The sequence below is a fragment of the Oreochromis aureus genome, linkage group 14 (genome assembly GCF_013358895.1).
Source record: "Oreochromis aureus strain Israel breed Guangdong linkage group 14, ZZ_aureus, whole genome shotgun sequence".
Classification (NCBI taxonomy): Eukaryota; Metazoa; Chordata; class Actinopteri; order Cichliformes; family Cichlidae; genus Oreochromis; species Oreochromis aureus.
In genome coordinates, this window is record NC_052955.1 from 28,099,096 (window position 1) to 28,112,684 (window position 13,589).

Below are 13,589 nucleotides of genomic sequence, written 5' to 3' on the forward strand. Positions count from 1 at the left end.
CTATCCAGTCTTAAAGGTCAAAGATCAGCAGCATTTGTTCACACCTGTAGCTTTTAGGAACAAATGGGCGCCCACCTAACTCAGCATATTTCTTTCAGAGGAGACAGATGAACTGGGAGGGCATGCTTGTTATGATATATCAGCACTGCCTGTGTGGACAGATGCATGTGTAGGTCTACAAAGGCCAGATCATTTAAATGTAGCAGATTCAATAAATACTTGTGAAGAAAACACAAAGGCCACTGAATTACCTCACATGGATGAATGTGAACATATGCAAAGCTCACGTTTATTTATAGATGGCACCAATGTTTTTAGTCAAAATAATAGGTGTGTCACTATGTAAAATTTTATAACGTTAGCATTTTTCTCTCTGAGTTTAAAAAGCCCAAAAAGCAGCCAATGAATGGTAAAATAAAGGCCTAAATTAAATATACAGTGACCATTTTTGTGTGCTATTGCTTATGGAACACCGTACCATGGACTCATTTGAATGATGGCATGTGTCTGCCTATACAGTAGATGAAGACTGAGTGCATGTTTTAAAAAAAATTTTAAAAGAAAGAACAAAGATTTTTTTCCTAACCAAGCAGTTTTGATGCCGTAACTTTAACTTTTTCAAATGGGGACTTGCATCAAAAATAAAAACAACTGACAGGTAGAGACATTTGGTGCCAATCATAACCTTATGGCTTTTTTTTACCCTCATGAACTTGCACAGAATTTTCGTGACTGTGTCTTGATTGCGATGCTATCTCGCTGGGAAAAAGTTGACCACAGGCAGACAAGCAGCCAAAGTAAGCCCATGCAAAAATGCCTTCATTGTAGTTCCCGTAAGTAATTACTCAGTGCATTTATGATTTCGGACTAAAGGTAAATTGAAGCAGGAAAGTGGACTGCCATAAAATGTTGGAAGAGAAGATGATCGCATTTAGGGCTTTCTGTGCAAAAAGCTTTATAGTGATGTCATAATTAATCACCTAGGGGCCGTCTTGCTACGGGGTTACACAAGCTGGGACGCATAAACATGACACTCAGTACTCAGTAGTCATTAGTACTGAATTACATGAACTCGGTTACAGAGAACAGAGTCGTAGCACTACTAAATGATAACAAATTCACAAGCACAATATATTATATTATATTATATTATATTATATTATATTATATTATATTACATTAATAACAATGAAGTTAACCCAGAGAGTCAGTGTTTGTACGCCAGCTATTTCTAGATGTCCACCTTACCATTGCAGGCCTTGCCATCTGGCCCCAGCCTACTGCCTTCAGGACACTTGCAGTAGTAGCTGCCAATGGTGTTGCAACAGTACCCCTCACAGCCGCCTTCATCCACTTCACATTCGTTAACATCTGAAAGAAGAACATTGAAGGCTAAGTTCACTAAGTTAATTCACAGTCAACAAAACTGTGCAGCTTAATTAAATGCGACAAAAGGATTTTTGGCCTCACTGCATCCTAAACTCTTGTTTTTGTTTGTTTGCCTCTTTCCTTTCTTTTAATTTTTTATTTTTTGTATTATTGTAGGGTCTTTACCTTACAACACAAAGCATCTTGAGGAACTGTTGTTGTGATTTAGTGATATACAAATAAAATTGAAGTCTATTGACAGGATTTAAGGATCAGTGCACTCATGAAGCACAATGAAAGAACAAGAGAAAGTCTCATCCCTGCTGCTCAACCACAAACTGCTCAAGTGCAAGCTGGAGGTCATCACTCGACGACACCAAAAAGCAAGAGACACAATCCTGAGACCACCGAACCTAACACTCTGTTTACCCACAGGGCACACCAAAAGAGATGAACTAAGACCTTGCCAGGGGAGGCTGAGGAGTATGATCCCCCTAAACGTGAAGCACACCATCCAGACCCTCTTCTTGAAGAGGGGATCCACCACCCAAGTTTTTCAGTCCAGGTACAATCTCCCCAACTTCCACAAACGTTGCATATGTGTGTTAGCTGTGACAACCCCACAACATCCAGAGCCTTGAGAAAGAATTTCATCCACCCCAGAGGCCCCTCCAAACTACCTCAGTGACCTCACCTCCAGTGATGGCTTAGTCATCCCTTTGGTCCCTAGACTCTGCTTCCTCTACAGAAGACATGTCAATGGAATTGAGGAGATCTTCTAAGTGTCCCTTCTACTACCCAACTAAAAGTCCTTATTTGAGGTCAAATTTAAAAAAAAATACTGGCATTAAAACTCTTTTCAAAGTCTTACTATGTTTATCTAACCTTACTTCTTACTTGGCTTTCCCAACCTCCTAATCTGGTGTGATTTCACCACACAAATTTTCCTTTATCTTCTAATCTGCATGAAGCGGTAACAAGAAACCCTATTAATATGAATGATCTATGACACATGGCAATGAGATATTGCTCTAAGTATTATTTTTATAGTAGACAGATTGTTGGCTGAAGATTTATAACAGGCAGGTCTGGTAAATGTCACTAACATCTGCAGTAGTTATAATCGAACAACAAAGGAAGACATTTTAATTTATGACAGTACTTTAAAATAGTTTCTTTCATTTGATATACAGAAATACTTTTTTTTGCGTATTTCTGTTTTACTGAAGTCCCCACTGTTTAAACTGCTTTCTATTGAAAACACTACAATCTTTCATACCACCTTTACTATCCCACACCATTACTTATAGCCGGTCAGATGAGGTTGGCACCTATTGTCCCTACAATCCAAAGACAGCTGTATAGACTTTATCCTGATCAATGAGTGTAAAATGTTACAAACACTGTTACAGGACTGGTTTTGAAAAGGGATACGCTGTCAGCGATATGCAGACATCAGATACAGACATCTCCTGTCAGAGAAGGTAGAAAGGAAATATTATTTAGTATCTTGTCGCCATCTGTTAAAAACATTAAATGTGGCCCCTCACTGTACATTGAGTTTGTTTATTCTGAATAACAGGAAATTTTAAAATCCCAATGTGGAGAAACAGTTTGGGGGGAAAAAACAGGAAACAGCATCTTTTCAAAAATGCATAGTTTGGCAGTTTGTTTTTATTAGATTGAAGGAACACGACAATAGTGTTTGTTTAAATTAGTCTTTGTATCACTTTGTGAAACTCATAATCTTTTTTATTAACATGCTATTATAAAATAACAATGGTGGTTTTCAAGATTTGTTTAGCTTTTCAAGGGGTGATGCTAAAGGAATAATGTCCTATTTCTTCAATATACCGCTGTCTAACTATTTATGCAAAGCCTAATCTAAAGGCTCATGCATTTTCAATAAGCAGTGAAACAAAGCCTTTAGTTTCGGGGAGAAAAAACAAGGTTTTCGATTTTAACATACTCAGCAGTACTCTTATGTTGATCCTGCAGGGAGAAGACACCCATGGAGCAACCGATGACTTGGCCAGAGTTAATAAAAGACAACAGGGTATGAAAAACTGTTTATGTTGTTCAGGTAAAATACTTGATAATATATCTGTTTCCCCACATCTGCATTCTCAAAAAAAGAAAAAATAAAGAAAGGATTTGAGTCTGTGTATGTGAAAGCTGCTTCCTGATAACGGCACAAAGCCACAGCAAGTCAGTTTAGACAAAATTGTCTCCAGCTGAGCACGCAAGATGCGTTATCAATAGCCTATTCAAATCCTTTCATGCGATGTGATGCAAAAAGCCGTAGTTTGGACGAGCGATGCTGAATTATTGCAACCATGTGTGTTCCCTGTGGAGAAAAAGAGATACTATATGGCTCCATATTTTACAGTGGGTGAAATCAGAAGCAAGAAAAAGCAGCAGCCGTGACAAATATCCTCATAAATTGAATGCTTCGCTTGAACATTAGTTATTACGGGATTTTTAAAGTCTGCAGAGTTCTGCAGGACCTCAGAAACAAAGGATGGGTCGCCCTATTTCTTTTTCAGGCCACACCCACACTTGGTTTCCAAGGGCATGCAGGGTTTTCTGGGTAATGTAAAAGGAGACACAGATTCACAATTAATTTCAAGAATTTCTGAAGGAGACAATGATCAGTGCTGATTATTGCAGATATTTATCTTTTGGGTTTTGCTCTTTGTAAATCACTTTTCCTTAGTTGTTTTATTTTTATAATTAGCACATTGTTTTCCTCAGAAAAATACACATAAATAATGTAAGCTTTGGCTTTACAAGCCTTTACTTACATGGAAGTCCAACATTCATCCCATTCATCTAAGAAGAGGCTCTAAGAAACTTTATGCCCATCCCGGAAAACACACACGCACACATGTGCATACCTATAGCTGTCCACAGAGACACAACCCTGTTCTATACTTTTCATCAACTCACAAGGAAGTGACATAGACTCTTAACCTTACAGCCCTGCCCCCCCACTCACACATCCCCACTTTGATCCTGCAGCTCCCTGGAGCCTTAATGAGCTCTCCGTATTAGCTCAGGGTCATTTGTCATCACCATCAAGATGGTGCGCAGGGAGAAGTGTTCACTTAGTGCCTTTCAAGGCATTTTTAAAATCCAGCTTTTTCCAGCAACAAACAATGCAACGCTTAAAAAGAAATGTGTTAGCAAAGTGAACTGTGTCGCCGTGTCATCGTTACCTAATATCACTTTAATGAGAAGACTGAAAAAACAAAAATGTTTTTCCAGTTAAATCGTCACGTATATGCAGGAATTTAATGTATTTTTTAATTAATTATAGAATTCCACATAATTCAGCCTCAAAATCTCTGCAGAGAGTCATCAAAAGAAGATACTTTCAGCTGCTCCCTTCCTTACCCAAGGGGTCACCATAAAGCCAAAGTAGTGCATTCTTAAACTAACTTATTTTATCAGGAAGCTATCGATTTTAAACATAGCGATACTGTATATGATCTCAACTTGTTGCAGCAGATGGCTTTGTGAGCCTTCTGTCAGAGCTTTCGTCTTCTTGTAATGTATCCATGTATTTATCTTGATGAAGCTCAAAACAAGACGGAAACTGCTTTCTTCTTCATTTATGAATGGAAGTGATTTGTGTTTCCCATCAGTTAGGCCTAACAGAGAGGACAGCTGTTTGAATGCTTTTGTGTTCTCCATAGACAACTATCAACCACCAAGTCCTTATTCCTGCATATCTCATCAGGTGTTATTGACATTACTGTCTTCAGCATAGCATACAGTACCCCCCTCTTTCCAGTTTCTCCAAGGACCACTGTTTTTCCTTCCCCTAGAACAAAAAAACTACCTTTAGTACATGGACATTAAATAAATCAACAAACCCTCAGCAATGTGCCCATTTTCCTCATGGTAAAACATTTAAAGATACAAGTCTGGATCAATAACTGAATCAGCAGGCTTTGGCTGCATGATTTGTCTCGCTCAGCACTCTTCAATGAATGCAGCAGAGCTTCAGTTGTCGTAAGTGAAATTCAAGCCTGAGTAGATTTACTGATTCTTCCTTAATAGATGGAATTTGGGTCTGGAGCAGGACCGATGTTTATTTCCCACCTATTCTAGGTTTGTTTCTATTATGGCAAGTTAACTGTGAAAAGAAATACTTACCAGACTTAGAAAGTAAATAAAAAGCCTCAGCTCACACATCTCTACAATAAAAGCTCATTTTTCAGCCTTTTTATTTAACTTAATGTTACACATTACCAAAAAGATTATTTAAACTGTGAGATTATGCTCTAAATATACACCATGAACGTTTGGAAACCTTCATGAAACAGGACACATTCTTCAACTGCTATTTTACTTCAGCAGCTCTACATAACTGCTATTAGCCAATGAGCTGTAATATTTCAAAGTGAGCTGTTCCAAGTGATGATGTTGTATCTTCTTCCAGTACATTCCTCAAGTAGTTATTTGTTTTACATACAGTGGCTTGCAAAAGTATTCGGCCCCCTTGAACTTTTCCACATTTTGTCACATTACAGCCACAAACATGAATCAGTTTTATTGGAATTCCAGGTGAAAGACCAATACAAAGTGGTGTACACGTGAGAAGTGGAACGAAAATCATACATGATTCCAAACATTTTTTACAAATAAATAACTGCAAAGTGGGGTGTGCGTAATTATTCAGCCCCCTGAGTCAATACTTTGTAGAACCACCTTTTGCTGCAATTACAGCTGCCAGTCTTTTAGAGTATGTCTCTACCAGCTTTGCACATCTACAGACTGAAATCCTTGCCCATTCTTCTTTGCAAAACAGCTCCAGCTCAGTCAGATTAGATGGACAGCGTTTGTGAACAGCAGTTTTCAGATCTTGCCACAGATTCTCGATTGGATTTAGATCTGGACTTTGACTGGGCCATTCGAACACATGGATATGTTTTGTTTTAAACCATTCCATTGTTGCCCTGGCTTTATGTTTAGGGTCGTTGTCCTGCTGGAAGGTGAACCTCCGCCCCAGTCTCAAGTCTTTGCAGACTCCAAGAGGTTTTCTTCCAAGTTTGCCCTGTATTTGGCTCCATCCATCTTCCCATCAACTCTGACCAGCTTCCCTGTCCCTGCTGAAGAGAAGCACCCCCAGAGCATGATGCTGCCACCACCATATGTGACAGTGGGGATGGTGTGTTCAGAGTGATGTGCAGTGTTAGTTTTCCGCCACACATAGCGTTTTGCATTTTGGCCAAAAAGTTCCATTTTGGTCTCATCTGACCAGAGCACCTTCTTCCACATGTTTGCTGTGTCCCCCACATGGCTCGTGGAAAACTGCAAACGGACTTCTTATGGTTTTCTGTTAACAATGGCTTTCTTCTTGCCACTCTTCCATAAAGGCCAACTTTGTGCAGTGCATGACTAATAGTTGTCCTATGGACAGATTCCCCACCTGAGCTGTAGATCTCTGCAGCTCGTCCACAGTCACCATGGGCCTCTTGGCTGCATTTCTGATCAGCGCTCTCCTTGTTCGGCCTGTGAGTTTAGGTGGACGGCCTTGTCTTGGTAGGTTTACAGTTGTGCCATACTCCTTCCATTTCTGAATGATCGCTTGAACAGTGCTCCGTGGGATGTTCGAGGCTTGGGAAATCTTTTGTAGCCTAAGCCTGCTTTAAATTTCTCAATAACTTTATCCCTGACCTGTCTGGTGTCTAAATCCAATCGAGAATCTGTGGCAAGATCTGAAAACTGCTGTTCACAAACGCTGTCCATCTAATCTGACTGAGCTGGAGCTGTTTTGCAAAGAAGAATGGGCAAGGATTTCAGTCTGTAGATGTGCAAAGCTGGTAGAGACATACCCTAAAAGACTGGCAGCTGTAATTGCAGCAAAAGGTGGTTCTACAAAGTATTGACTCAGGGGGCTGAATAATTACGCACACCCCAGTTTGCAGTTATTTATTTGTAAAAAATGTTTGGAATCATGTATGATTTTCGTTCCACTTCTCACGTGTACACCACTTTGTATTGGTCTTTCACGTGGAATTCCAATAAAACTGATTCATGTTTGTGGCTGTAATGTGACAAAATGTGGAAAAGTTCAAGGGGGCCGAATACTTTTGCAAGCCACTGTATATGTATATATATATATTTTATTTATTATTATTTATCGAAGCTGAACATGTGTTTTAGCTATGATGCAGAAGTGTCCCATTGCGGGGGAAAAACACAAGACCTTGTGAACCATACCGAAAGGTCAAAGGTTATTCAGGGACAGCTGAGGAGCTTAAAGAACCTGTCACAGAGATGGAAGTAAGCTTCAACAATCTGCTCAGTGGCAACTAAAGATGAGACAAAAGGTGAATTGTTTTCATGATATGGCGAGCTTGAGGAGGGGATACAATCAATCATGGCTCAGAACATTTAGGAAGAAGTCCCGTCTGAAGCATACAATAACAGAGGAGGAGACAGGGAGAGCTGTTCATTGGTGATGGAAAGCCACAATTTTGGATAGCTGGGTATGCTAATATGACGCATTGGTATGTGAGCAAGTATTTTGAAAAGCTTCCTTTCTCCTCGCTCTTAATTTTCTAGGTGACAAACAATTAGCCCTGCTCACTTTCAACCATGTGGTGAACTCACTTGTGCAGCTCACATGCTTCCCATTTGTCTCTTCAAAACTTGTTTTTTATTGTAAGGATGGATCAGATGTAACATTTTTACAGGGACACAGGTTATTCACTTGGTATAAACACGTTTTTTTTCCTTATCTTTCATTTCCTAATAATAATAATAAAACCTTATTTGTTCTCTCACAGTGCAGTACAAGAGACAGGAATGACAACAACTATGTGCTATCCTGCTTTCTCCCCCAACATTTAATCCATGGAAAACACCACCTTTTTTCTCTGTAATTACCAAAGTTCCAAAATGAAAACCCAGTTCATTAATTGGGATTAAAAAAGTTGAACTGGAGCCCCTGACTTGATAGTCTTATTTGAACTTTTTGCCCCATGATTCCATCGAAGTCTTCTTCAACATCTGGGAAAACTACCTTCCTCAAAAATGACTTCCACAGAGAGGATGAAACATGGATGTAGATTTATGCCTAACTGTACAGCAGGTACAAGATTATTCAGCATCTCAGCATTGCCGTTTCAGATATGGAATAAACATGATCATGCTAAGGATGAATTTTCAGTTTAATAAAGCTTTGAACGTTAGTATTTACTTTTCATTGTGAAACAACATCCATGTCAGGGTCTTTCTAGCTTTTGTGAAATATTGCACATCGTTACACAGTGTCAGCATGTTCTAACTTTCACCATTCACTTCCAACATTTCTCCAAATGCTACTGACTGCTAATGCTGCCTACTTAATGTCATATGTTAAAGGAAAAGTTTACCTTTAAATGAGCAAGAACACGAGTTATAAAGAAAACCATGTTGTTAGAAAAACTAGTGAAGTGTGCAGGCCTGAATGACTCTCAGTGCTTTCAGCTCTTTGATGTTCTCCTACAAGACAACAAAAAGTTCAGATGGCATTTTTTTTATCTTCTTCTGAGAAAAGTTCATACTGAAAAACAATCAGAATGCACTGCTTGCTTTATAGCCAAACAGCTGCATATCAGATATTTCTCCAGTTTTAGATTAGTGAAGGCCAAAAAAGGTTTATATCCCTTTTGCTAACTTCCCTAAAGTAGTTTTCAGAACTCTGGGGCACTTTCTCAGTGCACAACTCACCACTTGTCCACTTCAAAAATCTCGAAAAAGGGGGCCTCTTTCTTAGGCTTATTTTTCTAAACCCAATACTAACACTATAGAGCACAGCCAAACCGAGTTCATGGAAGAATAACTCCACTGCTACTGTAGGAATTCAACAGTGAGCCTTGAGTGCACATGGCTCATCTCACAGACCATTAGCTGCGGCCTGTTCAGCATTAACCTGATAAAAATGATAGCTAAATGCATTTGAAAAGATGCCGGGGTGGTTTTTTAGCATGTGGCTACTTCCCTGTCACATGGCAGCAATTGATCTAATGTTCCTCCCTCCTCTGATAGCTATGCTGATCATGTAGCACTTGCCTTGCTCCCCCCTGTGTCCTGCTGTTAGACGAGCCATATTCACGGTCTGTGTCTCGGCATATGATTCCTACATCCACATATAGAGACTTCAGGAATGAAAACAGGATGACTGGGTGCACAGGTCACAAAGGAAGCAACGCTAGCACATGACGAGCAATATCACTGTCTTAGTCTCAATGTTTAATAAGAAGATAAACTATGTTTATCCTGAAAACTCCACATGACTATGATGATACAGTTTTTTCTGTGGATCATGGAAACCTCTGGCATCCAAACACTATTAGGGTTCAACATTTAATTTTAACTTGCTGTAAGGTCTGATGTATTCAGCCAGAGGCATCTGCGGCTTTTAACTCAGTTTTCAAAAGCTGATCGCTACCATGTGTTTAAAACATGCCTTGGGAGATTGGTACCGGTTTCTCAGTCATTAAGCACATATTACGCCAGAGATGCACGGGAACCTAGTTTTCGGTGAAGCTTTTCATTAACCACTATTAATAAAAACACAAAGCGCTAGCCAAAGTAACAACCTACCTGTCAGAGGTCATTTAGACATTTGCACTTCAGTTCTGTCAGAACCAAACGTTACGACTTCCACACCTCAAAAACTTTAGCGCTTCAGTAGCCACGACCTAAATTATTGTTACAGAAACCTTTCAGACAAGACCAACATAAGCACTCCAGCTGCCATCATTACAACCACACAGTTGTCATAATTTAAATAAATTACTGCCTGCTGCACATGTGTGAGCTGGGACTTTAGAGTGCTGTCTTATATCCCAGATTCAAATGTGTTAAGACCATAGTTGTTGACAATGATTCAGCTTGGAACTATAACAGTCCTAAAATGACTCGTTTGTACCTAGAGCGAAAAAACAATCTGCTTCTGTTGCTTAGGAGTTAAAGCACAATGCTTAAAACTCACCTGGAGCTCTGCTATGAGCTAAGTGCATGGAAAGACTTAGAGAAGCTAAACTCCCTGCATGGTATGTTAGTTACGAGGATTCCTTCCAAACCTGTGAAAGACATCACTGTTTTGTGAGAACAACCACAGGAGCTACTAAGACGCTATACACCTCCATTCTGGGTCTTCACGAACATTTTTATCAAATTAAATCTACGACTAGATTTATTTATTTTTCCTCAGCCATGTTTTTATTGTAACCACATATTGATATTTTGGCTTGATCGTTGAGCTTAATTACTTCCAGAGACCTGAAAGAGACTATGGTTTCTTTCTCTTTCTTGAAGGACAGATTGTTTCACTGACACTCTTGTTAAAGTTCAGAGCAGGAACAGGCATACCAGTAAAAATTCATCCTGAACAGATTTTTCTTTCTGTCCAGAGTCAAATCCAGGAATGTGTGATATTACTGCCAAAGACATGTGAAAGCAGTAGAAGACAGAGGACTAAACACTGGCAGAGGCTCTATAAAGGATATACACCATACCAAGTGAAGACATTACCAAATCATTTTTCCTGAATCTTTTCCAAGTTGCAAATATTTTTTTAGCTATATTCAAAACCCAATGGATTACAGTTAACAATTTACAGTATGTTCCCTGAACCGGTCCTAAATGACGTATGCAGGAAACATTAATTTTCTTGTGTGAAAAATGGAAACAATAAAGCGTACAGTACAAGAGTTTGCATTAACACCTCCACAGAATACTCAAAGACGAAACATGCAATGAGCTTAGCATATGTACAAATGTCTGAAAATCTGCAGAACCCAACTAAAGCTCGACCATTATCATATATATCAGTCAATTTCAGTAGATATTAGGTATTTGCCGATATCATTAGTGGCATTTATATGATAAAAATAAATATGTAAAAAGTAAAGAAACACCTTCAACCATGTTATGAGTGTTGATGTTCCATAGTTTGTCACTGGGCACTCTGAAACTTCCCTGCAGGCAATATGTGTTTGAAACGCAACAAACACAACAACCAGAGCCCTAAGGCGGTACTACAAAGCAGGATTTAGTTTTATCTGTGTAACTTCAAGGTTAACCATGGTTAACCATGTTTCTTTACGACAGTTTTGTATTTTACTGGTGTATATTTTATATTTTGTAGCGATTTTTGAAACACCATCTGATGTCTCTGGTGTAGGTGGCACTCATAGGGATCATTTTCTGTGGAAGAAAAGTGTTATGACCCATGAAACGCCCCTTTCATGTCAACCTGCAGTGGAAACTCTGGTTTAATTTAACAAGTTGATAATCAGCTTTGTGTGAGCGCTTATCCTGATCACCAGTGGTGAGGTAAGTGAATCCAGAAAACAAAAAGATAACCAGGATATGCTGAACTTGGTTCATAGTGCAGGAAGCTGTTTTACAAAGCTAGTTGAATCTTCCTTGGTAACTTCAGGGTTAAACCTGGTTTTCAGTACTATGAGGATGGTTAACTTCTTACTGCGGTAGCTTGCCATGGTAACATATGCTGTGAGCTAACACAGGGCAGGTTAGGTTCCAGATTAGAGATCAACATGTATAAAATCATCACCTACTGACCAATCTATTCTCAGAAAATAGCATCACCATTCTTTGAAGTTCCCTTGGACATCTGTGTGTGGAGAGTAGGAGGGTCTAAAACCTTTTAATAGCGTCTAAAGTGTTTATCTTTTCCAGATAAGAATCAGTTCTGAATATCGACTAGTACAGCCAATGTTATTTCTTGTGTTGCTTTGCTTTTTTCATGTTGGCTGAAAACTATTTATTTTTAAATATTTCGATTTTTCCAGAAACATTTACATATGATCCTAAAACAGATGACTTTTTTCATACTTGCTGACCTTATATCAAATTTGTACATCATTCCTATTTTTCTATTCATTCTTTACTCTTAGACTGCTAAATACCACAGAGGCTGGAGCTGAAAGAATAAAGACTAAAACTGTCTTTTAATGTAATTAAGTTAAACATGATTTAATGAAATACTGCACACACCTGCTGCTATATATTTTTAGTATTTTCTTTAGCACTATTTATATTATTTATATTACTATTACTGCTGCTACAGTCTTATGCTGCATTAAAACAAAAACACTTACCAACCACAACCTGGGACTACGTCAAGTAGACAAGTACACTACTTTCCAGGGCGCACTGTGGAACACTTTATTATATGTTATGTGTAGGTCCTGTCTTGTTACATCCTGTATGTACCTAAATGTTGTGCATCTGCACTTTATTGTTGTCTATGTCTACGCATGGGACAGTGTGAAACGTAATTTCAATTCCTTTGTATGGCAAGTACATCTGAAGAAATTGACAAATAAAACTGACTTTGACTTTGACTTTGACTTGATTATAATACATCAGATTCTTCCATGTCTTAATGAACCAAGTGTCATTATGATACACCTGTTAATTTGCTGGGTTTGCATTATTACTGGCTGTATTTCCTTCTTTCAGGTAGGCTGTTTTATTAATGTAGTAACGTTTTTCCAGACTTACTGACCAAAGCACTCAAAGTGCACACCTTTAGTACATCTCTATAGTACTTTTCCTCTCACAAGCACACTGCTGTGTTGCTTTCAGTCTATATTTTTTACCTCTTAATATTTTTCCAGTGGTTTCCATATTGGTCTTAAAAACCGGGGCTCTAGAGTCAGTCCTGTTCAAACACATTAACGACAAAAACAACATTTAGGTATGAGAACCACGAAAATCCAGACACATGCACATATAAACCTACTGTAACACGAACAAAAATAACTCCCGATTCTCTAGGACACATTTCACTGTTGAAATACTGTAAAACAAATCAAAATGCAAAAACACAGTCAACAAAATCCAAGACTTAAAAGAAAATTTCGACATCCAAACAAAACTGCAGCCATTTATGCCAGACTGTTTATAATCTGTTTTACATAGTCAAATGCACATAATAAACAGAGTCTCTGCTTCCTGTACCAAAAGTAAATACACAACAGAAGAGACCTGGTGGTAACTGAGTCACCGTCTCCCACTGTTTTATTTACTGCAGTCATCCTAACAACTCTGCAGGAAAAGCCACTCACTCTATAGCTATAGCTGTTTCCCATTTCGGTAGCTCATCCAAAAACTTTAATACAGTCATAGAGAACTTCAGTTGTATTGAAGCCTTTTCATTCGGCAATCATTGAAGAAAACTTTCAGAGACA

At 38.7% G+C, this 13,589-nt stretch overlaps 1 protein-coding gene across 3 annotated transcripts in view; it reads right to left on the reverse strand.

Annotated features, from left to right (window-relative positions):
* megf6 (multiple EGF like domains 6) overlaps positions 1-13,589 on the reverse strand; it is a 60,938-nt gene that overhangs the window by 40,833 nt on the left and 6,516 nt on the right. For all 3 annotated transcript variants that reach the window (XM_039598287.1, XM_039598285.1, XM_039598286.1), the window contains one exon: positions 1,249-1,371. In XM_039598287.1, coding sequence (XP_039454221.1) covers positions 1,249-1,371 — 123 coding nt within the window. The remainder of the gene's footprint in view (positions 1-1,248; positions 1,372-13,589) is intronic.